Source organism: Xiphophorus maculatus, chromosome 13 (genome assembly GCF_002775205.1).
Source record: "Xiphophorus maculatus strain JP 163 A chromosome 13, X_maculatus-5.0-male, whole genome shotgun sequence".
Classification (NCBI taxonomy): domain Eukaryota; kingdom Metazoa; phylum Chordata; class Actinopteri; order Cyprinodontiformes; family Poeciliidae; genus Xiphophorus; species Xiphophorus maculatus.
Genome location: NC_036455.1, coordinates 17,931,843 through 17,956,410, shown reverse-complemented (window position 1 = coordinate 17,956,410; position 24,568 = coordinate 17,931,843). Strand labels below are relative to the sequence as shown.

General features: G+C 42.1%; 1 protein-coding gene across 4 annotated transcripts in view; it reads left to right on the top strand.

Moving 5' to 3' along the window:
• Window positions 1–19,898, top strand: part of trit1 (tRNA isopentenyltransferase 1) — a 40,394-nt gene extending 20,496 nt beyond the window's left edge. For 2 of the 4 annotated variants that reach the window (XM_023344849.1, XM_023344848.1), the window contains exons 7-11: window positions 4,169–4,281; window positions 4,387–4,464; window positions 17,047–17,156; window positions 18,306–18,420; window positions 18,567–19,898. In XM_023344849.1, the coding sequence (XP_023200617.1) occupies window positions 4,169–4,281; window positions 4,387–4,464; window positions 17,047–17,156; window positions 18,306–18,420; window positions 18,567–18,751 (601 nt within the window). In that variant the 3' untranslated portion in view covers window positions 18,752–19,898. Of the gene's footprint in view, window positions 1–4,168; window positions 4,282–4,386; window positions 4,465–17,046; window positions 17,157–18,219; window positions 18,421–18,566 lie in introns of those variants that run through there. The other 2 variants (XM_023344850.1, XM_023344851.1) reach the window with 2 other exon arrangements.
• Window positions 19,899–24,568: the final 4,670 nt, after the last annotated feature.

Sequence of the window (24,568 nt, the reverse complement as noted above, 5' to 3'; positions counted from 1 at the left end):
TCGGTGAGGCTTATTACTACAGCCTCCGAATCCAGAGGTTTTTAAGTTTCTTAAAAAGCGCTCCGCTCGCAGCTGAAGGAGACTTTGGCGACGTCAGGAAAAAGCAATTTCTCAGACACCATCTTTTATGGTCCCGCTGGAACCATAAAAGGCTCTCTCTACATTGTCCCTCAGCGCTCCCCCATAACCTGTAAACACACTTTGAGAGGAAAGTTGCCAGTGTGTTGCTTTAGCACCCACTGGGAACTTTGCTTCTGTTTTAGCTCAAACAGAAGCAACGGGTTTGAGATATGGGTTGGTTTTGAGGCATTTCTTTGCTTCGTAAACCAAACACTCCTACCATCAGACTACCAGCGCCTGTTGAAGAACTGATTTTACTGATGCTGCTAAGCGAGCGAGAGGAATCTGATGAGTACGGTTTTATTTCCCCATGCGCCCCGTCTGATTTGGAGATTGCCGCTCTCGATTCCTCTGCGTAACCAGGGCGATGGTAGGGAAGTGAGCTCTGCCAAGCGACACTCCGCTTATTTATCTCCCCCGTCACAGTCTGACGGGTCACTCTTTCTGCGCGCTGCTGGTTCCCAGTGGCCTGCAGACCTATTTAGAGACGGCCCAGACTGCCGCGAGCCCCATTCACGTCCAACTGACTAGTCCCTCCCTCTCTGTGTCAAGTTGCTACCTATCAAGAAGATCTTTGATCGGAGTTTATTCCCTAAAGGAATGTATTCCCCGATTGAAGATCCAATCTTCCCACAGATTTTGAGGCTGTGATCTTGTTTATTCAGGGGCTTCAGAGTAAAGGGGACGGCGTATCTCGTGTATGTTCTTCAAAGCAAGCAAGTGACCTTCACAGTCAACTCGTAGGCAGCTCCCTCTGATTGCTCCCAAGGCTGCCACTGTTGATCAGTCATCATCTGTGTGAGGCGTGACTAAACTATGAAAGGTCGCAAGACGCGGTCTGGATTCATCGGGATTGTCTCACTTTCTCGCCGGATTTTCAGAGTCCTTCAGACGTTCAGTTTGGCATCGATGACAGAATGCCTTTCTGTTTTTCTTCTGATAATCCACATACCTGAGAAAGACGTTCCCTTGAGGCCTAGTGCAATCACGTGGCTTTCATTGTCTCATGTAATTGAAGAGCCATTTAAATTTTCTACATTTTTTAATTTTTTTGGATAAGAGGACAGTAGTAAGAGAAGAAGAACCCCAGCGATCGTCCTTGAATTCCAAAGTTGGAGGCACGATGGAAAACGTCTGGATTGACTTTCCTGCTCTCCAGAAATTGATCCAGGAAGGGTCATTTGTATTTCCAGCTGCAAGCTTTTCCTCTCCGTCTGGTGCCCTTCCACTGGGCTGTTTCTAAGTTCCGATTTCGTTGTTTAGAGTTGCGCACGTTAGATTTACATGTCCAATTTCGAATCTCCAGTTTTTGTAAGGAAGACGTATATATTTTCCCTAGCCTTTCTGCCCTGAGCAGTCATTAATTATTTATAGTAGGAGCAGAGGAGCCATCAGACTGTGTGGGTGGAGTAGAGCGCCATGAAACAGGGTCATGTTAAGGTTTATAAAAAACCTTGCCGCTAGATTAAATAATTTAATGTTTTAGCTATCTCTTGCATCTTTTGTTAGCAATTAGCATGGCTAGCATATCTACAACAGCAGTCTCCAGGTCATTTCCGAAAAAACGTAGATTCATAGCAGACTTAGGTTAAAAATTCAAAAGGACACATAGAGTGACTTTGCTGCTGAACCTCTGCTGAAAGGTTCAGCAGATAACCTTTCTGTTATCTGCTGAAAGTCTTGCTCTCTCTCACTCTTTTGGCAGCTTCAGTAAACCACAGGAATAACTGTCTTTCTTTAAGTAGAAACCAGGTACTTCCACCACACTGATTCCTAAATTACCTACCGCAGTAAAGCGGCGTCCTTGTCAGCCTGACCTGTTAGCTCTTAGCATCAGAGATAAGAAAACGTTACGATTTTGTTTGTTCTGTGTGAAGTTTGATCACGCCCCTCAGTGGGCTTCAGTAATAACTTAATCTCTGTGATACCCAAAGCAGTAGTGTGTGTGTGTGTGTGTGTGTGTGTGTGTGTGTGTGTGTGTGTGTGTGTGTGTGTGTGTGTGTGTGTGTGTGTGTGTGTGAAATGGTGTTACTGTGACAGTCTTGCTGCTGGTTTCTCTCTTCTGTGCCCCCCGTTCCCTCTTCATCCCATCCCACTTTCTGCTCCTCGTCTTCCTTTGCCTTCCCGGCAATCTGATCATCCGTTCACTTTCCGCCCCACTCGCCTCTCGCTCTGCCGCTCTCTCTCTCTTCCACTTTCGTGTCTCCATCCTTTGCTGGCTGCTGTGACCAGACATCAAGGTCAGATCTCTCCCTCCTTCATTCCCTCTTTTCCTCCCTACATTTCCTGTCCTCTGGAGCTTGTACTCCAGTTTTTGCCTCTTCCCGTCTGGCCAGTCTTATTTTTTCCTTCTTCTTCTTGTTCCTCTTCCGAGGGTGTGGATTTAGGGATCGGGTACCTGAGACGCAACACTTTTGTTTGTTTTTTTTCTTTTTAGCAATAATAGTTGATTAAATATGCCGCTTTTCTTTTCACTACTCCAGTTTGGTTTCGGGTAATGCTTCAATCCAATAAAAACCTACAAACACAAAAAGCGATTTGTATTGAATCTGGCAGCATGTATTGATCCGTGTCTTTAATCAACAAAAACTAAAAAAGTAATTTGAAGAAAGAGCAGTGGGCGTGTCTCATCTTGACACTTGCTAGAATCCATTTACATTTTTAAAATCATATACTTTGATGTTAAATATTAAACCAAATTACAATATGTTTACTGTAGCAGTAGAGAGCTAGTTGAGCTAACCCTATCCCACCAACCATGAATGTTAGTTCTGCTAACGCTAAAGCACTGTACTAACACAATATTTGGCAGAAGCTAATGCTAAATGCTAACTTCTGTTCAACTCCACTGCCTGTGTTTTACTTTGTTCCTGTATGTTGTTTTGTTTGAGATAAAGTTACTGGGAAAAACAAAATGAGAGAAAACGTGAGGAGAGGAAGCGGTACTGCTGCGTTCACCCTCTTCAAAGTAAAAGCATAAATATAAGCGTCTAGCTACTTTCATAACTCGATGATCAAAACTTGAACACAGATGTCAAACGTAATTCAATTGAAAGTTTACCGCACATTCAAGTAAATTAGGTCCTTTAGAAGTTACCTGCAAAAATAGTTCAGTGGAAGCTAAGTGTGCTGAAAATTAGCATTGGCACTAAGCAGAAATTAGCTCTGCCATTAGCTCATTAGCATAAATTCGTCCCCCAACTGGGTGTTATAGTGTGATGAAAATATTTTGACTATCAGTACTGCTGAAAAGAAAATGTAAAACAAGAATATTATCACATTATCTAAGAGCGACCACCTGCTCTCCTGTTCCAGTTTCTCGTGCTGGAAGCCGTCTAGACATGAAACCGTTAGCATGTGGACAGGAGGTGCAAACATAGCAGAACGTCTGTTTTTGCTCATTTTCAATAAATACTGTTGGAACATAACAAGGCCACGGCCGTTTTATAACTTTTAGAGCGTCTCTCTGATGATACCAGGATGCACTTTTATATAAACAGTAATAAAACGCAGCTGTATTGACCTGTGATGGTTCTTTTGGGTTTTTGGAGACTTCTTTCAGCATCTTGCGGCTTGCTTTCAAGGTAAAATAACGTGGGCTGAGCATGTTATCCCCCTAATTGCTGACTCCAAGAGTGAAACTTCTGATTTCGAATTCTTTTGAGAACTTTTTACCAGACCTCCTTCCTACAAACTTCCTTATGGATTCCTCAGATCTTATCACAACCAATTTCTACTTTTCTGCTCAGCATTTAGTGTCTGATCCAGTCTGTGTCTGTAAACAAGTTGTGTATTTATTGCTAGGAGATTAGCCTGCCGAGTTTTACCACCTGTGAGTCCTCATGTCTTCTACGTTTAGATGATTTTTTTATTTTATTTTTTTTACCAGTCACTCTATTTTTTGGAAGGGTTTTTATGTCTGCATGTGGGGCTGGAAGGAGTGATGGAGGGGAAGGAAAATGAGATCTGAATCACCGGCGCCATAAATGACACGTCAAAGGAGGAAAGTTTACATATCGACGGGTCGTGTTTCCTGTGCTTCCTGCAGCCAAGACTATCAACACGGGATTTTCCAGTCGATCGGCTTTAAGGAGTTCCACGACTACCTGACGGCTCCGGAGAGCAGCAGCCAGCAGGAGAAAGACAAGCTGAGAGACAAAGGTCAGAGGAATACCTGCCCGGACTTCACACTCGCTAGTTTTGTGGTCTGGTTGACCGTTCTCTGTTTCTGCTTCATCTTTTCCCTCTTTGGACTCTTTTTTTCAGGCGTAGAAGCTTTGAAGATCGCCACAAAGCGCTACGCCCGCAAACAGAATAAGTGGGTCTGCAACCGTTTCCTCAAACGTGAGTTTCTGTCTGCCAACTTGTGCATGGAGGGGTGTGTGTGGGGGCGTGTGTGTGTGTGTGTGTGTTCTCTCCTCCAGAGCCGTGAATCTTAATGGTCAGTCTCTGTTTCACAAACTGAGTTTCAGGCACCTTATTAAATGCCTAAAGACTCTCTGTGAGACTGTATTTTATTGTGAAAATGCGTGTTTGTTTCTGGCTCTCCTTTTCATACAGAGAGGCTTGTAAAAGTATTCCTGTGGCTTCGCTTCTTTTTTTCTTTTCTTTTTTTTCCGCATCAGAACCACAAACTTTGGTGTATTTTACGGAAACAAAACCCATTGCAAATTGAAACTCATTTGTCACGACTACAAACCAATAGTGATGCACCGATTCCAGTTTTCTGACCACTCACCGATCTTTAGAAAAATTTACCTGCCAATTTTGACTTTGGCCAATTCTGTTTGTTTTTTTGTTTTGTTTTTGTTTCAGTCAGAAAAGCTCCAAAATATAGCGACAAATGTCAAACAGTGGTCTGACTGCTGTCCGCCTGGTGGGTGGAAAGAAGTTCTTGCTCGTCCGCCATGTTTTTCCGCACGGAACTGTCCGCGTAGTTTCAGAGATTCACGCGGAGGAACACGGTTGCTGGAATGACAGGATGTGGACGCATCAAATGTAACCCAACCTATTGTCTGGCACTTTGTAATTGTGGCTTATTTTGGAAGAGTAGCAGGAAGAAAGGAGTGACGTGTTGGGAGGACTGGGCTGTCTGGTCAGCAGAGACAATAACTGAACCATTTTGACGTCCGTTTATCATGCTGCGTGTGCTGATGACAACGGACACGTTGGAACATGTTGGGTGAATACATCGTGCTGGTTAGCATGGCCACCAGTGACTGCGGACAAACGGTTTTTTCTGTAACAGTCAAATGTTTCTCTGCCACTTGCACATTTAGCAGCGTGTTCGCGGGATTGATTGGCAGCGCTAAGCTCCTCCTCCTAGCTCTGATTGGCTGTTTTTGACAGGGAGCGGTGCACTTCTTCAGACGGCAATGGCAGAGGTGGAGGAAATTAACGTTTTCAAGGATTATCTGTTTCATAAACTGTCACAACACACTGACAGTTTCAACAAAGTTATACGAATTTTTTTTTTTTAATCAAATTTACGTACTGCTTTAAATTAAGAATAATATATAAAAGTATGAGAAAGGGGGGCATGACTAAATAAGTTTATACTTCTGCCTACCTCCTTTTTGAATAAATAGTTATCAAAAATGTATATTATGAACATTTTAGAATGAGTAAACTAAACTTTGTAGCAGCTTCTTTTGCACAGTTTTCAGACAGGGAAGGATAACGGTACGACAGGAAGTTTTAGGTGAGATGAGGTGGACAGTTGGAGCTTCTGTGTCGTAGAATAATGCTCCACCATCCATCCTCTCTGCACACCAGCAGCTCAGAAACCTTAGCTGCGTTCTCCCAGCTCTTGTCCTCCGCTGCCCCCCTGTCCTCCGCAGCGTTTGGGCGCAGGCCCAGATTAGCCGTCGCAGCACGATGGACGCGTGCCCACGAACGCTGGCGAGTTCTCGCTCCGGTCGCGGCCCGATTCACCTCCGACTGTGTGTTTCCAAACATCCAGAAGGCGGCCGTGTCCCAGCCAGCGGCGTGGCCTTCAGTAACCCCGCCTCCTAATCCTGTTAGCCCCGAGTGGCTTAAAGGCCACAGCCGGGCCCTAAACCTCCACACCCCCTCTTTGTGACCGCCCGCCGCCTTGCCTGCCTGCGCCGCACGCACCATATGGCCTTGTGTGTGTGTGTTTGTGTGCGCGCACCTAGCTGTGTTACCGCTGCTTCACACACGCTTTAATCCGTATGGAGTCATCTGAATTTTGCACAGGCGTTTGTGTTTTAGAGTGCTTGTGCCTGGCTTCGGAGGAATCGTGTTGACGCTGCGTGAAGCTATTTACCGATCCTGGAAGGCTGGATTTAACGGTGCTTTATGTGACATAATTTAGGCAGCATCATGCTATGGGAAAGGTCTGATTTTTTTTTTTTTTTTTTTCATTTTCTCATCCTTCCTTGCTTTGCATCCATCCATCCATCCATCCATCTGTTGATCATCCATCTGATTGTCATTGGATATTCAACCATCCGTTTAACCATCCATCCGTTAATCTCTGCATTCTTTCCTCCATTTTTTCAATTATTCTTAAGTTTGATTGATTATCTCTTCATCCATCTATCTATTAAACATTTCAGCCTCCAACCCATTGATTAGCCAATCATCCATCCATTAATAATCGATCTGTTCGTCCATCGATTATCCATTGATCCATACAGTCTATATTTATTCCAGGCAGGGCCGGCCCAAGGCATAAGCAAACTAAGCATCCGCTACCAAGAGGCCCCCTTAGTGGAGCACTTTTTTTTTTTTGTAATAATTTCTGTCATTATAATATCAAAAACACACAATGTCACTATGAACTGATTTGCTTTTGCAATTATATATATTTGACAGTGTATGTAGAAATTATTATTTTATTGATAAAAAGAAAACAAATAAATTTGTAGGTAGGTACCGCACGCTTCACCGGTAATATGAGCTGCCCTGCAACGTGCAGTGAGCGTCCAAACGTCCAAAGCTCCGGTCAGAAGTTAAGTTAGCAAAACAATGTCTCAAAAAAGGACTTATCCTTCAGGGAGGGAGGAAAGAAAGAGGAAGAATAGAAAAAAGCCAAGACAAAGGTTTGTTTTAATGTGTCTTGGTAATGTAATGTAAAAGATTTGTAAAGCTGCTAATAGAAAATTAGCTTGATAGCGACCTGGAACGGTCCAGTTCAACAGCCAAACATTTACGCTAGCGTCTTTGTGTTTGTGTGAAACTGAGTTTAAACTTTAAATGAGTCGATTCTTCTGCTTGGCTCTGGATATTTCTGAGGTATTTTTGGCTTCAAAACGCCGTGTTTGATAACAATAATTAAAACTTCTCAATGTTTGACATTATCTAGCAAAATGTTTTTCCATCAGGCTACATGGCTGCTACATCGACGAGCTACTCTATGCTGTAGTTGGAAATATGTTGCTTGCTGCTCAGCATAATCATTTGTGGCTCAAACAAACATTATTTTTACATCAACTTCTAAGTCATGTGAAACTTCTGTTAAAATCATTTGAATCAGTCCAGTACCGGTACCGGTCCACATTCTCAGTGGAGAAAGACTCACCTGGTATAAATAAAAATTTTAGCTATTGGAGTAACGCTAAAGAGAAATGTATTTAATCAAAGAATGTCATGAATATGTGTGTAGAGCTGCACCGATTGCAGCTTTCTGGCCGATCCCTGGTTACTGATCTTTAAAAAGCCTGACCTGCCGATTTTGATTTTGTCTGAAATGTCGCTAAATATAGCAAGAAAGTCACTGAGTTGGCAACAGTGGGGTGAATATTGTCAACTGTAAATGTGCAGACCGGTCCGTCAGTCAAACCTCTCACTGCAGAGAGGAAGAGAACAGAGGCTGATTTTTAAACCTTTGCTGACCAAGACAAGATTAGGGGATAAGATCAGCTTCACATGTAAGTATCGGTCAATCACGATCCCCCAAAATTAAGGAAATCGGCGCCCAGAAATCGACTGATCGATAAATCAGTTGGCCAATAAATGTATCCTATTATACATGTATAGAATGTAAACAGCACTGCCAGAGATGCAATAAGTTTATAGCAGGTGTGTGAATGAACTAATGATCAGACAGCTGATTGCAGCCAGTCCACATTGTTAGCAGTACTAGGGGGCCCCAAAACCAAATTTCGCTTAGGGCCCCATGGAGGCTTGGGCCGGCCCTGATTCCAGGTTACATATTTTAAAGCCTAACCTTTACAGAAGTGTCCCCCATACATTCAGTGGGAGTTTTTGTACATCTACCTTTAAACTTTTAAGTAAAAAGAAGCTCTTTTATTTTAAACACGAAAAGCTTAGGAATTTTGACACACACACACACACATTATGTCTCGGAACGGTGTGTGAAGCTCAGGTTGAACCCGGTTCTCCAGCTGAATCGGTTCGTTAAACAGGCGTGCGGCAGGTGTTGGCCGTCCTCTCGGCTTTGGTTACCGTGGGGATTTAAACAGCCGGTCGGCCAGCTCAAATGAAAGCAAGTTCACAGTGACTTAGCTTTAAGTGCATGTGTAGGCCGGCTGTAAACATCCAGCGCAGGTGTGTGTGCGTGCTTGTGTGTGTGTGTCGGCGTCTGTTTTAATTGAAGGATTTAATTACCCTTAATGAAAATGGTAATGTGAGGTTATATTCATTTTATTAAGTGCCGGAACAACGGCCCCCCACATTCACACGCACGCACGCACCCACACACACACACACACACACACATCTGTAAGCACAATAAACAGGTGTAGCTTGACAGCGGCCTCGTGAGTGTTAAGTAACAGCGGTGTCTGTCTCTTTTATTTAAAAGAGTAAGTGAGTGAGTGGATGGAGTGACACGCGGACGGAGAGGGGAGGTAACCCGACTCAGCCCGGGGGAACAGGTGCGGGGCGAGTTCACACCTCCGTCTTCCAGCGAACGCGAAGCCGACACGAGCGCGTACACACACACACACACACACACAAGATAAAGCCAAGACTGGAATTGTTTTCACAAGGTACGAGTGCGTGTGTGTGTGTGTGTGTGTGACTGAAGAGTCCTTATTTAATTTCCAGACACAGGTCTGTGTTAGTCAGTGATTACCCGCTGGCTTTTAAAAGCATGTGACTCAAAGGAGGCAATTAATTAATAAATTACTTCTGTGTGAAGAAGAAAACTTTCTGATGTTATGGTTTAATTAGCTTGCCTTTTTTTTTTTTTTACCTTTACGTCAAAAGAGTTGAGCCCCAGAATATTGTGTGTTAACGTTTCGGTATATCCCAAAGCATGATGCTGCCACCACCACCATGTGGTTGGTGCGTTGAAAGTGATCCGGAGATTTCTGGAACACCATTTTACTTTTCTTTTTTCTAATTTCAGCTTTTCCTTATTCCATTTCTTTATCATTAAACATCATCCTTCCACATAACTTTATTCAGCCGATGCTATGACTTTAGCTGCGTTTCCTTTGCAAATGTGCACAAAACCTTGTCAACATTCTGCTAATGTCGAGACCCTTTTCCCCCTCTATTTTGCATTTGAGGTGTTAGCATTAAATAAGAAACACTATTAAAATAGTGTTAATAAAAAAATTTGTTTGTTCACATGATAAGTCATTAAAAAACATGCCACGCCATGATCTTATAGCTACTTCCTGTCGCCGTCTTCTTTGTGGTTTATGACAGTGGCATTGTCCAGTTCATCCTAGCGCCAAAACTTTCTATCGACAAGATATATTTTTTTGAAATTGCCCTGTGTCTGTTAAGTGAATTTATTTTCTAAATGTCAAATTGCTCAATTATATGGTGAATGGAAAGGCAGATAGCGATGACAAACGCCATTATGTATAAAATATTGGATGGCACAATTGGTAAATAACACACACATGCAATTAAAATTAGTCATTTTGCCAAAATGACAAATTAGCAAACTCAATTATAGTTTGTTTTTGTTTAGTTTTTTCTAATTAAAAAAGTGCTGGTTGTAGTTGGGATAAGCTGAAAATCAAGCTATATTTATAAAGCATTCATCCACTGGTTTCAAAATATAAAAACTCCTTTGAGCTTCTCACTCAGAAGGGATTTTTTTTTTCCACCGTCTTCATGGAAATGTCTGTATGTGACAAAAACAGCAGCTCTGCTGGACCCCAAAAGCTAGCGTTTGGCTAACCTAAATTAAAACCCAATGGCTCCAGTCTGTTCATGTGACAGCAGCGGTTTAGACTTCATAGGAGACACTCAATATAACTAAGAAATAGTGATAGAAAAGACATAAATGACTTTAAAGTTCCATAAGAATAACCAAAACGGGGTAGCAGCTAGCGCTAAAGATGCTAATGTTAGCATTTCGGTCAAAGGTCGCTATCAGGGTTAGCAAAAAGGCTATTTCTCTGTTTCTGATGGATCTGGACTCATCATGTCTAGTTCACCATCTAAAATGCTGCATTGTTTTACACCGCACAGTTTGGGGCTCATTAAATATTTAAAGAACATTTTCAAAGCTTTTTGTTTACCACATTAGATTGACACATGCACAAAATTCACAGAATATAGACCAGTCTGATAATATTCATCTCCTCACGCAGAATCTTTAAAGTACAGTCTGTTATTCAGAAACTTTAGTTGAAAAATAATATACATAGATTGTCAAATTCATACTCCAGGAAAACGGGAAATCTCAGATTACTAACTGGACCTTCTTCCACATCGCATCCAACCAAAAACAACAACGACAAAAAAAAAACAAGTACAGGTGGAAAATGAAAATACAGTTAAATTAATTTTAGGAACATGTATTTCCATAAGTCTCCTGTCGGTTATGAACAGCGGATTAAAGCGGGAGCTGAGGAAGACACAAGGTGGAAGAGGAACTGAAAGAAAGCGGAACAGCGAGTACGGGCGGCGTTCAGGTTGGAGCGACAGCCGGCGAATCCCAGCTGGTCCAGGGGCCGAGTTAACAGCAGCAGCACACACACACACACACGCCCACACACACACACACACGCACACACACACACACACACACACACGAGAGCGGGTGCTGCAAGTGACTCTTGGCCCGCATATTGCAACAGGTGGACTACTGTTTCAACACACAATACACACACACTCGAGCGCTGGCAAGCAGCTGCTCAGCGGCGGATTATTCCCAGTCTTTTTAGCAAAACGATCTCCCCCTTACGAGCCTGAAAGCGAACCTTTTTCGCTTTGTGTGTATGTGGGGCCCAGGGTTCCTCGTGTTGTGTGAACACCTAGATCTGTTTACAGTCAGGATAGTCTAACGGAGGATTAGATAATTAGATTTCAGGTTAAAGACGGGGTTTGCGGTCAGGCTTAGACAGTTTAATGTCAGTTTAATGTTCTCTGAAGTGGTATATTTGTCGTTTGTCCCTTCGCCGTCGTCTTATCGGTCGTCGCCTGACAAAGGAGGGGGATTAAAAGTTTTGGATTTCACGAGAACGGAGGACGAGGGGACAGGGGTTCCTGACCAGCACCTGCACCTCGCTGCGTCCACCGTCTCATTTACCGCCGCTTCGCCCTGCCCTGCCCCAGAGGCTGGTGGATGCCAAGGGCAACTATGGGATGAGTGGTTGTGTTCGGAGAGATAAAGACACAAAGCGAAGAGATTATCATTATGACTCTCAAGGCTCTGCCTTACATCATCGGAGTCAGCTCTCAGTAACTGTGTTTCCGTTACAAAAGTGCGCAAAATTTTGTCCATATTCCGCAAATACGGGAAGAAAAAAAAAAATCTCTACGCGCAATTAAAATCACGTGTGAATAAGTTTCTTCTCGCGATAAGTGGTTAGGAAACATACTGCGCCACGATCATCCAACTACTTCCTGTTGTCGTCTTCGTGGTTTGTGCCAGCATCCGTCTGCTTGTCGTGTGACTCGTGTGTTGCAGGGGGGGAAAAAGTTTTTCCATTGCAGTTTTGCAAAATAAACCAATTTTGATTTGGCCCGAAAATCCACAAAATGAGAGAAATTTGAACATTTTCTAAAATATAGAAAAATAAGAGAAGTTTGATCAATTGGTACAATATTCTGTGTCATAAGTACTAAAACTATATTTAAATGTAGCAGGTGTGGATTTAGTTTTAGCTGAAGTCTGTGCATCAAAAGTCAATTAATTCTAATGAAATATTGAATAGGTAAAGATTTGAAGTAAAGAGATGCCAGGCTACTGAAACTTATCACGTCAGTGCAGCCTTCCACTCAACTTTCCACTTATGTACATGGAGTAGAACAACTTTCTGTCCTTGTAGAGTGTGATATAGATCATAACAGTTTTATTTGTTGAATTGGGTTTGTAAAATCACTTTAGAATAACATGCTGAATTTATTAAGACGCAACTGTTGATTGGTTGCGTTGCAGCGGTATTCATCGGTATGCTACTCTGTTCACATTTGTTACAGCATCTTAGCAGCAAACTGTTGACATTATGTTATACATTTAAGAACTTATGTTACGTTTTGTTGAAATAAAAAAAAACTTTAAAAATGCCGCCTGTACCCGGATTCTTGCGTTGTAGGGAACGAGAATCTCAGACCTGGCCTTTTCCTGTGCGACTCTCACATAGACGGAAACGCGGTGAACAAGTAAACGGCACAGTTCTGATTAACCCCAATTGTGGTTAAAAAAAAAAAAATCGACACACTCAAACGGAGGCCAGAGCGTGAGGAGTGAATAAACCCAGAAAAGCTCTCGCTGTGCAACTAAATGAGGCAGGTGCAGAGAGAGTTGTTGCCATTTTACAATCTGTTTATTCTGCTTTCACGCCCTTCGTCGGCTAGTTAAACGCGCACCGCTTGCCCCGACCTGAAAAAGAGCGAGCCACACCGCATGTTCAAACGCTCGACTGCTTATCAAACACGCCGTATGCAAATTCAAACGGGAGGTGGTTAAAATACTAAAACCGTTTCTGGATGCACGTTTCCTGTTCTTGTGAAGCCGAGGTACTGTTTCCTTTTTTTTTTTTCTTTTCAGTCGGTCAAATTAGGCAGCCTTGTGGTCCTCTGTAGTAATGGAGGCCCAGACGGTTCCCAGTAGAGCTGCAAGCATCAGTCAGGATGCTGTCTGCTGCCCTCCAATTCACACTTGAGTCTGTGTGAAAAGGATTAGGCCATAATTGAGTTGGCAAACAGTACTTTAAAGGTTAATGGGATTCATTTGCATGAGAATCTGCTTAAAGGTGGGGCCGGCCAGTCTGCCGAAGGACTGATCATATTTGAGCTCGGGAGACAAATAAATACACCCCTCTGTTCTGTCTTTCGAAAGATCTGACTTGCAAGGACATGCGGTGTTGGGTCAATACGTCCCACTGAAGGACAGTCTGACTAAATGTGAAGGCTTTCTCTCATACGTCTCCAGACTTCTAAATAATGGGAAGTTTGTGCACAATTTGGGGAAAAGAAACCCAGAAAAAATTAGGCATCAATCCCAACAGGTCACTATGGCAATTTCTTAGTCGAGATGCACCGATCCGATAGTAATATCTGTATCAGTCCCAATATTACAATAAAATCTAGATTGAATATCGGTAACAATGTTCCCAATCTGTAAGGGCGGAGCAAATCAGCCAGGTCAGCGTAATTTCATCAGATGTTGACGCTACGCAAGGCTGTGGTAAACAGGAAGTTGAGGTTGCAAACTAGCATCCCTGAAACTAGCATCTCTGAAGCTAATATCTCTGAAACTCGCATCCTGGAAACTCTCTGAAAAACAGAACATTTTTTAGGAATGCGTCTCTGTTTGGCAAGTTGTTCAGACATGTCAACTTACATTGGCAATGCTATATGCTGTTTGGAGACATAGAGAAAAAAATGCTATTCTAATGATTATAACAGCGCAAACAGTCTATCAGTGAGGTAAACGTTCGCTATGTCAGAACTTATTCGGCGAATGTGTTTCCATCTTACCTTTAGCACTTTAACTCTTTTTTGGGGGGGGAAATAAAACAACAACACGTCAAGCAAGTGTAAAAACTTTTTTTGTGAAACTGGGGAAGCTATTTTGAATTCTGCCATTTCCATAAACTTTTTCTAACGCGATACAGCTTCAGATTTTGACTTTAACTGGGCCGTAGCCACTCCATATTGTATGTCTGCGTGTTCAGGGTTGTTGGAGGGTGAACCTCCATCTTCTTGGTCGTTGTCATGCTCTGTGCTACACTTTCCATTTTCGTTCCTGCGCGAGATGTTCAAAGTTTGCGATTTAAAAAAAAAAAAGTTTCAAGTGGTGTCATTAAAGGTTTGTAGTCCAACAAACAGCTTCTGGACAGCTGAAGCTGAGCTTGAGATCTTCCTGGTTGGTTATTTTAAAATAACGAGCCGTTTTTAAAGGGGGGGGCGAGTTAGCATCCAGCCTCGAATCGGAAACCTGACGGTTCTGATTGGGTCCACTATTGTTGTGCTGATTTGCAAACCCACTTGGAGCCAACTCATTTCATTTATGCCTACAGCAGTTGGACAAAAGCTGTACAAATTAGTGAGGAATAGCTAAGAAGAAGGGGTTCACTGGCAGCTAAAAGCCAGAAACGGACTAAATAAGCATGATTAAAATGAAAAAGTAATCGCTCTTGGCTCTAATCTATCCACATTCAAGTCTTCAATTGATTCGGCTTTAGCCACCCCAGGTACTGAAGAGTGAAAATAACAAGAAGGCAGATTTTGAAGTACCTGCCAAAGGTTTGGGACCAGCAGGAGCTGAATGACGTTTTGTACTTTGAAAATGGGAGAAAGTGTTGCCTTTCCTCTCCAGTATCTCGTCTAAGTGGCGAGTTTAATGACGTCTTGGTGCCAGAAAGCCTCCAAATCTGAGCAAGCGAAACTATATTCAGACTTTCCACATGCGTTTCAAATAAGTGATTTTAACAACACCCCACTGTTTCAACAAGCTTGGTGTTGTTGACAGAAAGAAGTTTTTCGCTGTAATGTGCCAAATTCTATCGTTTCTCTTCAGACTGGAAGTGGGCATTTCCACAGGGCTAACAAAGTAACTATGCCATCACTGGCTGTTTCAAAACGTCCAACAAGAAAATAGGAAGTTAAGGGTTTATATTAGTTTTTTTTTTAATGATAATTTTATTTTTCTTTCTTTATTATTTGTTTTTAACAACCTATGTCTATTTCACATTATTTCAGCAACCGAAACAGATTTTGTTTTTAACGTAATGGGCAGGTATCGACATTTAGCCCTCCCTACTTTATAAACATCTTTTAAATATCTAATCTAACTAGTATCAGTTATTAAAACAGTATTATTTATGTTGATGCTCTTATTCTGAAATGTAGCAAAATGTTCTCTGTCAAGAGGAGTTATGTAAACGCCGCTAATGTCGGGTCGGCTAGCACAATCTGCCTGCTGCTATTATGTCTAAATGGCTAATAGGTTTTCTGATACACTGGGTTACAACTGCAACTTTCAGTTTCTCTATTAAACTAAATTAACAAATTAAAAGTAAGCTTGCAATAATTTTTAAAAAAGAACAAGTCAAATGACGGTCACTGATTTTGTCCAATCAGTTGCGGCTTTTAGGAAACGCCTACTTTGTCTCCAGACTTACCCACTTGGTTGCCACCCGGTCCAGACGTTAAAAAGAGCTTAAAGGGGCAGCAGCTCAGTTTTGGGGGCGGGGGGCTGTGAAGACTTCTATTTTTCATTAATGCATGTTTTTGCGTTGTGCCTTATATAAAACTCATAAGCCCACATCGGGTGAATTGTATTAATCTTTTGGGATTTTTATGAATGTCAACACTACTGTATTCAAGTACTTGAAAATTAAAAAAAAAAAAAGAAATTAGGGGGAGACTCTGCATACCTGCTTATGCATAGGACTACCTCTTAGTGTCATTTTCTATTAGTGGAAGAACTCCTCTGTTGCGCATAGGGCACCAAACCGGCTCTAGCCCAGGGGCCCTCAGCCTTATACATCCGGCCCTGGTTACTGCTTATCTGAGTGACGCAACAAACCAAAACAGACAAGCAGAGATTTACTGCTTTCACTCTGGGTTTTTTTGTTTTGTTTTTGCTTTTGTTTAATGTGCAAAAACGCCTTTATTTTCTGTGTAAAACAACCTCCATCTAACAAAAGCTGCAAAATGTTTTTTTCTCCACCTCGTTAAGAAAGGTGGAGAAAAAAATGCTTCACGGTTTTTAAAGCATAGGATTTGTACTCGGACCCCTTTACCCCTAAATGACCAGTGAGCAGCATCTGTTCAGTCTGTCGCCTGGAAAGTGAAAACGTATGGAGCTAAATACGAGACACAATCAACATTTGAGGCTAAAATCTGTCAAAGTTTTTGTTTGTAACAGGCTGCATGCTGGCGTTGGATCAGCCCGTCCTGACTCGGTGGAGGGCAGGGACGCTTTAAAGCGAAGGCCTGGCCCAGACACTGCTGACTGGTGCAAAACGAACACACACACACACACACACACACCCCAACACTCACGGGGGGGGCAGGAAACTGTCAGAGAGCGAGGGAGTGACTGAAAGCCGAAACGAGACTGATGGCAACGGGAAGGGATGCTGCGCAGGAGGATGATGGGAGGAGGAAGGAGAGGAAGACATTATCGAGCTTCTGTGAGTCAGCAGGTTGACGGAGCTTCGGGGTGCGGCTGCGGCTCCTCCCCTCCCCCCACCCACCCACCATCCCTCTGCCCGTCATCTTCTTTCGGTCAAACCAGCCGGAGCCTGTTTGGTCCGCTCAGAATCAGCCGGAGCGGGTCACGGGCTCCGATGGATTGAATTTATCGCGTTCAGTTTCACGACGCCTGGAGTGTGAAATCGATCGGCACGCCCGCGCTCCACAGAGAGGCCGACACCGAGATTTAAAAGCAGTGCCGTCGTTAACCCGACGAGGGAGAGCAAATCGTTTCACATGATCAGCTAAATGTGTTGTTAAAAAGTTCAGTGATGGTTTGTGTGTGTGTGTGTGTGTGTGTGTGTGTGTGTGTGTGTGTAGGACCAGGCGACAGCGTCCCGGCTGTGTACAGCCTGGATGTGACTGACGTGTCCAGATGGGAGGAGTCGGTGCTGAAGCCTGCACTGCAGATCCTGGACAGTCTCAGCAAGGTGGGGCCGGCTGCCTGGGGGTCAGCCGGGTTCAACAGTCCTCCTGACTCTCCTTCGTTAGTTATTGCTTACTTTGTTCTCTTTTTTTTTTGTTGCTTTTCTTTACGTTTATTCCTTCTTTTAACCACATTTTGGAACTTTTCTGTACTCCAATTTTGTTTATTCCTTTGGAACTTTCTTCCCTCGTTCTGCTTTCCTCTCCAGATTGGGTTTTCCATTTATTTTCGGAATTTTATCAAGCGAAACACGCGAAATAGATTAAATTCACACGGGTGGTTGTTAGAAAGCATTCATTTCTGGTGATTATCATGTTTTAACACGTACATTAGATGAAAATATAACATTTAAAGTTAAAATATGACATCGGATCAATAAAAAAAACAACTATTTTTGAAATCAGAAATGCGGTTTTGAATGAAAAGTATGTTTAATACCTGCTTAAAGGTTGTTATTTTGAAAAGGTACTTTGGGTTTGAAAAATGACACTCATCTGGACGTGTATTCAAATTTATGGAATACGACCGTAGATGTTTAAAAAAGCAAAGCAACTCAGATTTTTAGATGAGGTCAAACAATTCCAGTCTTTTCTATAAAATGTACTTGTAACTTAACGGAGAATTGCAAATGAGGAGGATTTTATTTCACGCCCCAACAAACAAATTTCGTGCTTTTCTTTACACACTGGTATGAAAGATATAGATAAAATAAATTTTCATATAAAAACAGTAAAGATAAAACTTTGGGATACTGAGAGACACAGCAGCCAATTGTAATATTTACTTCTTTTCTTTTTTGTCCTTCGACGTACAGTATGTCGTAAGTACGAAGGAAGATAAACGAAAAATATGCAACTTTAAAATACTGTGAATGTTAAATCAAAACGTTTTTAAAGCCTCTGTTGTTTATGTCTAACAGATTAGCCGAGTCTAAAACATTGTCAGTACACAAGTATCTCAAATCAGTTTGCAGAATTAGCATGCTAATGTTAGCCTGCTTCCTCTGTGTTTTTATATGACTTGTTGATAATTTACTTAATAGGGTTTTTTTCTTGTTGTGGTTCTAGTTTATAAAGGAAGGACTTTAGCTCTCCTTGTTTCCTGTTCGAACATCGTTTAGCAACATCGGCTCTCCTCGTTTCTCCGGTGACAGGGTGAGGAGCCGGCTTTCCCCCCTATCAGACTGCAGGGGCAGCGGAGAAACAAACGCAGCCACCACACCTGTGACGCGTGTGACAAAATCATAATCGGAGACGTGGAGTGGTCAGGTGAGGATGCTACGCCGCCTCCGTTTATTTGTCCATCTTTGTAATTGTGAAGCATGTTGTTTTATAACAGGCAGTAAAAAAGTAACAAAGAAACCAATCTCTGAGTTTGGTCCCTTTTTTTTTTTTTTTCTTCTTTGTACCTGCAGCTCACCTGAAATCCAAAAAGCATCACTATCATGTAAGGAAGAAGAGGAAGTCCGATCCAGGAAGTGACCCGCCCCAGAGCACCACTGCACAAGCTGCTCATGAAGTACTGGACGGCACTGAAACCCCTCAGGCTTCTTCCAAAGAATCGAGGACGGAGCACACAGACGTTCCTGGGATACGATGAAAGCTCTCCGATTCACGTCTGCCTCAACTCAGGCTTCCAGATCCTCTGAGCTCTTCTGACTCGCATATTTTGCGTCATGTCGCCGTTTTTCAGAATTCTACACGATCTTGTAGAATTGCGCACAAAGCAAATCTTTAAAGAAATCCGGTTTTGTTGCACGTTTAATTCTTTTTTATATTTTGAATAAGAACTGTTTAGTTCTATATTTTTTGAAGAAAAGGCCTCATAGGAAGTGCTATAATATTTATTTATTTTCTTATTGCTGCAGTCGGTTTCCCGATAAACTGCATTTCAGGCTTTAACTTCAGTAAACTAAAGTTATATTAGGAGATCATTGTGAAACCTGTAGAGAAGTTAAAATGTGCTACCAACAGCACTGAGCACATTTCTACTAATGTGCTAATAGCTTATCTAATTTTTTGTTCAGGGCTTTCACATTTTTGCTAGCTTTGAAAACGCGTAGCGCTCTTAGCTTGTCCTGAAATAATTTTGCCGGGTTAAATTCTAAATTGCTAGTATTTTGGCTTTGGTTTTATATAAATAAAATTCAACTTCTGTTGGAAATTTTGGTTAGCAACTGTAAAGAATTCTGTTTTGCTAATCCGCTCCACTGGTTTAGCATTAGCTTCCACCAAATACTGCGTCGGTGCAGCACTTTAGCCTTTAGCGGAGATAATATTTAGGATTTGTGCCTTAGGTTACCAAGACGCGACCGCTGAGAGGAGCAGCAATCAGAGAAAAAGTTCTTGGTAACTGTAGGAGTTGTAAGATAAATAAATATGTTGGCAGGAATCGTGTCAGTTGTACATGGCAAATAATATCTGTCTTGATTTTAAAAAAGTGGGAATAACGACGCTATTGTTGGATAAAAACCAGGGAGGACACATGGCAAGAAGAAGGTGTTGGGCAAGATCAGAGTTGACCTTTTTGACCTGCATGTGTGACATAAAACGAACAATGCACATCACCCTGCTGAAAACACCACACCCTCTGTCAAATTCGGTGGTGGCAGCATCATGCTGTGGGCATTAGTGTTTTATTTTTAATGTATAAAGCCGCCTTTCTTCCACTTCACAGTTTTGCACTCCTTTGTGTTGCTCTGTCAAATTCAACCAGGATCGGAATAAAATGGTGTGGCTTAAAAATCGTTATGAAGTCTTTCCTAAGGCTCTGAGAATTTCCAAGTTTTCCACTCGACTCCACCAGTGGTGTTTCCTTTCCGTCATTTGATCTCCCAGTGACGAGCTCAAACGCTAAAAGGTATTGTCCTTTGTTTGCCTGTTGCCGGCTTATTGTTGGACCTTTTTTCTTTTCTTTCGTGTGCGTTTTAATTACTGGCTGGCTTCAGGCTTTTTAAAAAAATCTTCCTGTCTGTTTGTCCAGCAGCAAGTTGAAGCCTTTTCAAACCTTTTGGTCTCTGCCTAGGCGCTAACACAACATCTTGGCGTTGCTCCAAAACGCCTTTTTTGGTCGTTCCCCCTCCATCTGCCGCTCTGCCACTTTTTCAAACTGACGGTATTAAAACACTTGTTTTGTTTGGTTTGGTTTGCTCCTGCAGTTTGACCTCATCTCCACGGCTAAAAATACGGTTCAGCCGCATAATAGGTGGAAGTGTGTCCCACATTCTCTCCTTCCAAACTGGGTCAAGCTTACTGGGAGCTCGCTATACAGTATGGGAGCAGAGGTCAGAATGCAACTGGTGTCTGGTTTTCATAACCCGCTCTATGTTTGGATCATCTGTTTTTCCTCCCCATGCGTTTTGTGAGGTAAAACTCCTTCCTTCTTTAGTTTCCCATGTTTTCACCCCATTATTACCAATGGAGAAACAATGAAATGTTTCAGTTTGAATGAAGAGAACAGTTCTTGTTGGTTTTTTTTTTAATTTTGTGCTCTTATCTGGAGTTCCTCCAGGCGCTGCTGGAGGTGCTCCACCGATTCAGAGACGCCAGGAGCCGTTGAACTTTGCACACGAGTTCACAGAAGTGCAGATGCACCACGACCTCCGGGGTCACGAGGCTAATTAGCGGCTGTGGATTGTCTACACACACGCACACAGGGGGGTTCAACTCCGAGCAAATCCTAAGACATTCTCTGCAGACTTCTTCAGTGTTTCCACGCAGGTCTCACCTGCGTGTGTGGGCGTGTTCGTGTGTGTGTTTACCTGCACTCACTGCACAACCGCTCGTCCTGTTTCCGCTCGGGTTTTCCATCCTCGGCTCGCGGCCCCGTCCCACTGAACCGAGGCTGTAAATGTAAATGTTCCTGCGTCTGAGGCCACGCGCAGGGGAGCCGCGGCCCGGCTTGTGTAGCGTGCTCTCTGACCTTTGTGCTGTCGAAACCAGATATCTACACACAAAGTTTAAGAAGACGCAGTGTAGCCGTGTTTGAAACGGATGTTTTAACCGTATGATTAGGCCTTTTAAGAAGACAAATTGTGTTGGACGATAAGCTGTCCAAGACGTTATCGCGATAAACGATAATATTGTTGTTTTGAGACCATTTTCAAGTAATGTAATGGTAATGGAAAAACAACGCAAAAACACATTCTTAAAGATCATTAAACTTCAAATTTTAATGAGTCTTTAGTACTTGAACTGGAAGACATTTTAAATATCCAAAGTAAGTAACCAAAACAACAAATAATGGAAGTCTCTGTCCTTCTTAACAGGGTCTAATTAAAACCAAAGCACCAGAATGAAGATTTTTAGCATCCAGAGAGAAAAGAGAAAAAATAAATTATGCAAGCAAAAGTTGGCGAGTTTGTTTTAATTTATTATGGGATTAACTGATTTATTGCTTTCTGTGACAGATCTCCTTGTAAGCTGATGTGTTGGACCCCTTTTGGCTTGTTGTTATAAATGAATAACTAAGTAAAACAAAAGTTTGTGGTAAAACTGAGGCGTTTGTCCTGACGCTGTGGAACGATAGCAGTTCCACACCTTTGATCCCAATAAGCGCTCAATATTCAGAACCAGTTCTATCAAAACCGCCTGACATTCTTTAAAGAAACGACAGGACCTTAACATCCCAGAGAATTTCCTTCATTTCCTCTGGGTTAGACCTATGTAACGCACATTTTTCAATGTACTAGCTTACATTAAAAGATGAGAAACAGTGTGTCAACTGCTTGGGTGTGGTTGGAATAGGCCCCAAGAACAGACACAATAACCCAACAGCACCGCACCAATTGGCATGTAGGGTGTAGGGACGGGCCGATCCACCTTTTTCACTTTCAATACCGATTCCGATATCTGAGGGTTCGCACCGACCGACACCGAGCCGATGCAGAAAAACAATGCTGAATGATTTAAAATGTTTTTTTTTAAACACAGACATAAATGTACTGAATTATAAATGTATTTGATTACTCTGCACCAGAACGCCACACCTAGATGCACTGACAACATCTCAAGCTAGGTCAAACTCGTGAAAACAGCTTTAATTTATTCACTCGGTGCAATTAGAAGAATAGCAGCCATTGTAAAAATAAAGAAAGAAACTGAAACGGACAGAAACAATAGGTTGACTACCTCGGTCAAACATGTAGAAATAAACTGCACTAAACCTTTCAAATGGTTTCGAAAGTGCAATGAGGAGCTCTAAACATAATGTAAAGTAAATAAAACGATTCTGTTTTGTACGGTGCTTTCATAAGAATCATCAAAAACGTTCAAAGCTGATTATTTGTTTTCCAAACTGAGTGTCCAAACATCTGACTGGGTCTACAATGAACTGGTCTGTTTAAAAGAAATCCATTGTTTTTCTTCATCTCTTCAAATCCAAATTACCTTATTTTAGTGTCTGAGAGATGGAAATGGAAAACAAAAAAATGCTGTTTTGCAACTTTTATTTCCTCAGATGTGAATGGGAAACAGCCACTTGTGACCTTATTTAACCCTTTAACCCAGTGACTTTGTTTTTCCCCGAGGTGATTGGTCCTTGTTTCTCTTTTTGTATCGACTAATAGGATTTCTGATTCGTCCTTGTTTGACATAAAGAAGTGAATAGTCAGGATTCTTATGGTTAAAGTATAAGTACAGTCTTTAACTTTTTCTCCTTGAATATAAATCTATTTTTTCCCTGCAATGTTTAGCGGTATATTTCATAATGTTGCATTTTATGCAACGTTACATTTTTCGTCTTGCTAAGTTTTCACCACTTTTACACCGGAGGAGTTTTTAAAAAATTGACGTGTTGTTCTCCTCTTCAACTCGTAGCTGCGGCGTAGTAGTGTGTCATCCAGTGACTGTGCGTCTGAGTAATTTAAAGTCCACTTAATCCTAATCTCTAATCCCATTTGACTAAACATTCCCTGCCATCTGGTCCTGGCTAGACAAAAAAGAAAAAAAAAAAAACAACACCTCCTCACGCACCTAAAGCAGGCAGCTAACCAGACTGAGGCGCAGCTGTAGCCAAAGACTTTGTGGAAAACTCGGATAGCGCACGGCGTGTTTACAGATGAAGGCTAAAATGTTTGTGAATGGCAAAACACTAGACACCACAGGGTCCTGTAATCTGTGTGTGTGGAGCGTGAAGGACCTGGCTGAGAATGTTTTGGGAGCTACAAAACATTTAAGAATCTAAAGGTTGGGTGTCACCCTGACCACAGAGCTCATTTCGATCTATGACCTGATTTTTAAAAAAAATTTATTTTACTATCCCCTTAACCCCCACCTATCTTTAAAGTTCCTCAGGTGTTTGCGCGCCAACTTCCTGCGGGTCGGGGTCAGTGTTTTGCCGTCTGCAGACGACGATGGCTCAAAGGTTGCGTAACCCGAGTGAGAAACATAACACTGCCAGGTGTGACTCTGACTCTTAAAAGGCTTTGTTCCTGCAGTATTATTGTGCAGTGTGTGTGTGTGTGTGTGTGTGTGTGTGTGTGTGTGTGTGTGTGTGTGTGTGTGTGTGTGTGTGTGTGTGTGTGTGTGTGAGCTGTGGTATCTTTCCTGGTTTTACCAGTTCAATTCGAAACACTCGGGTGTGCAGTTCCTTGAAGTTGTAACGTATCTTTTGATTACATTGCAATCAAAGGTTTCATATATTTGTCGGTATTTTTTGTCATACATCTTCGTTATTCACTTCCATACATTCTAAATTGATTCGAGTTATCAAACAGTTGCGTCAAGGTTATGTTTTCATTCAAATAAGCTTAAAGTTTTCCATTTAAAGAAACCCAGTCCTGTTGGACAAACACATAGCGACTGTTATGCTTCTTCTCATAACTTAACTATATGAACTCAACAGAACCTCAGTGGAACGTGACTTAGTTTACGAAACATTTTTCCCAAGAACATAGTGAGATCAATGCGCTGATACCACATTTGATATTCTTCCACATAGTACACAAAATAGTGCCATTGAATAATGTATTTTTTTATCACATACATAACAGCGACAGTGGAAAAACGTCCCTCCAACAGGAAGATATCTCCAGCAGAAAGCGACTCGACTCGGTTTCTGCAGCCATCTTTCTCGATCGACTGGAACACAAAGTATGTAAAAAAAAAAAAATCACAGAGTACCAGGAGTGCGTTCTATGTGAAAGAAAAGTAAAATGTTTTTTTTGCCATATTAGCTCATTTAGTGGCTTCAAGCAGATGAGCGCTGAGTCAGCTTTCAAATCTATACGACGACAGAAAGTGCATGTTGGAGTAAAGTCTCAACCAAAGAGAGAGACGGGATTAAACACTGACAGGTGTTGGAGTCCATTCATTTTTGTCTTTGTGCTCCACCAGGTCTGTTAACCAGTTTCAGGACCCGACTAGAACCCTAAGTGTAAATTACCTTGCGAAACAATGAGACTTGGTTGTATATAAA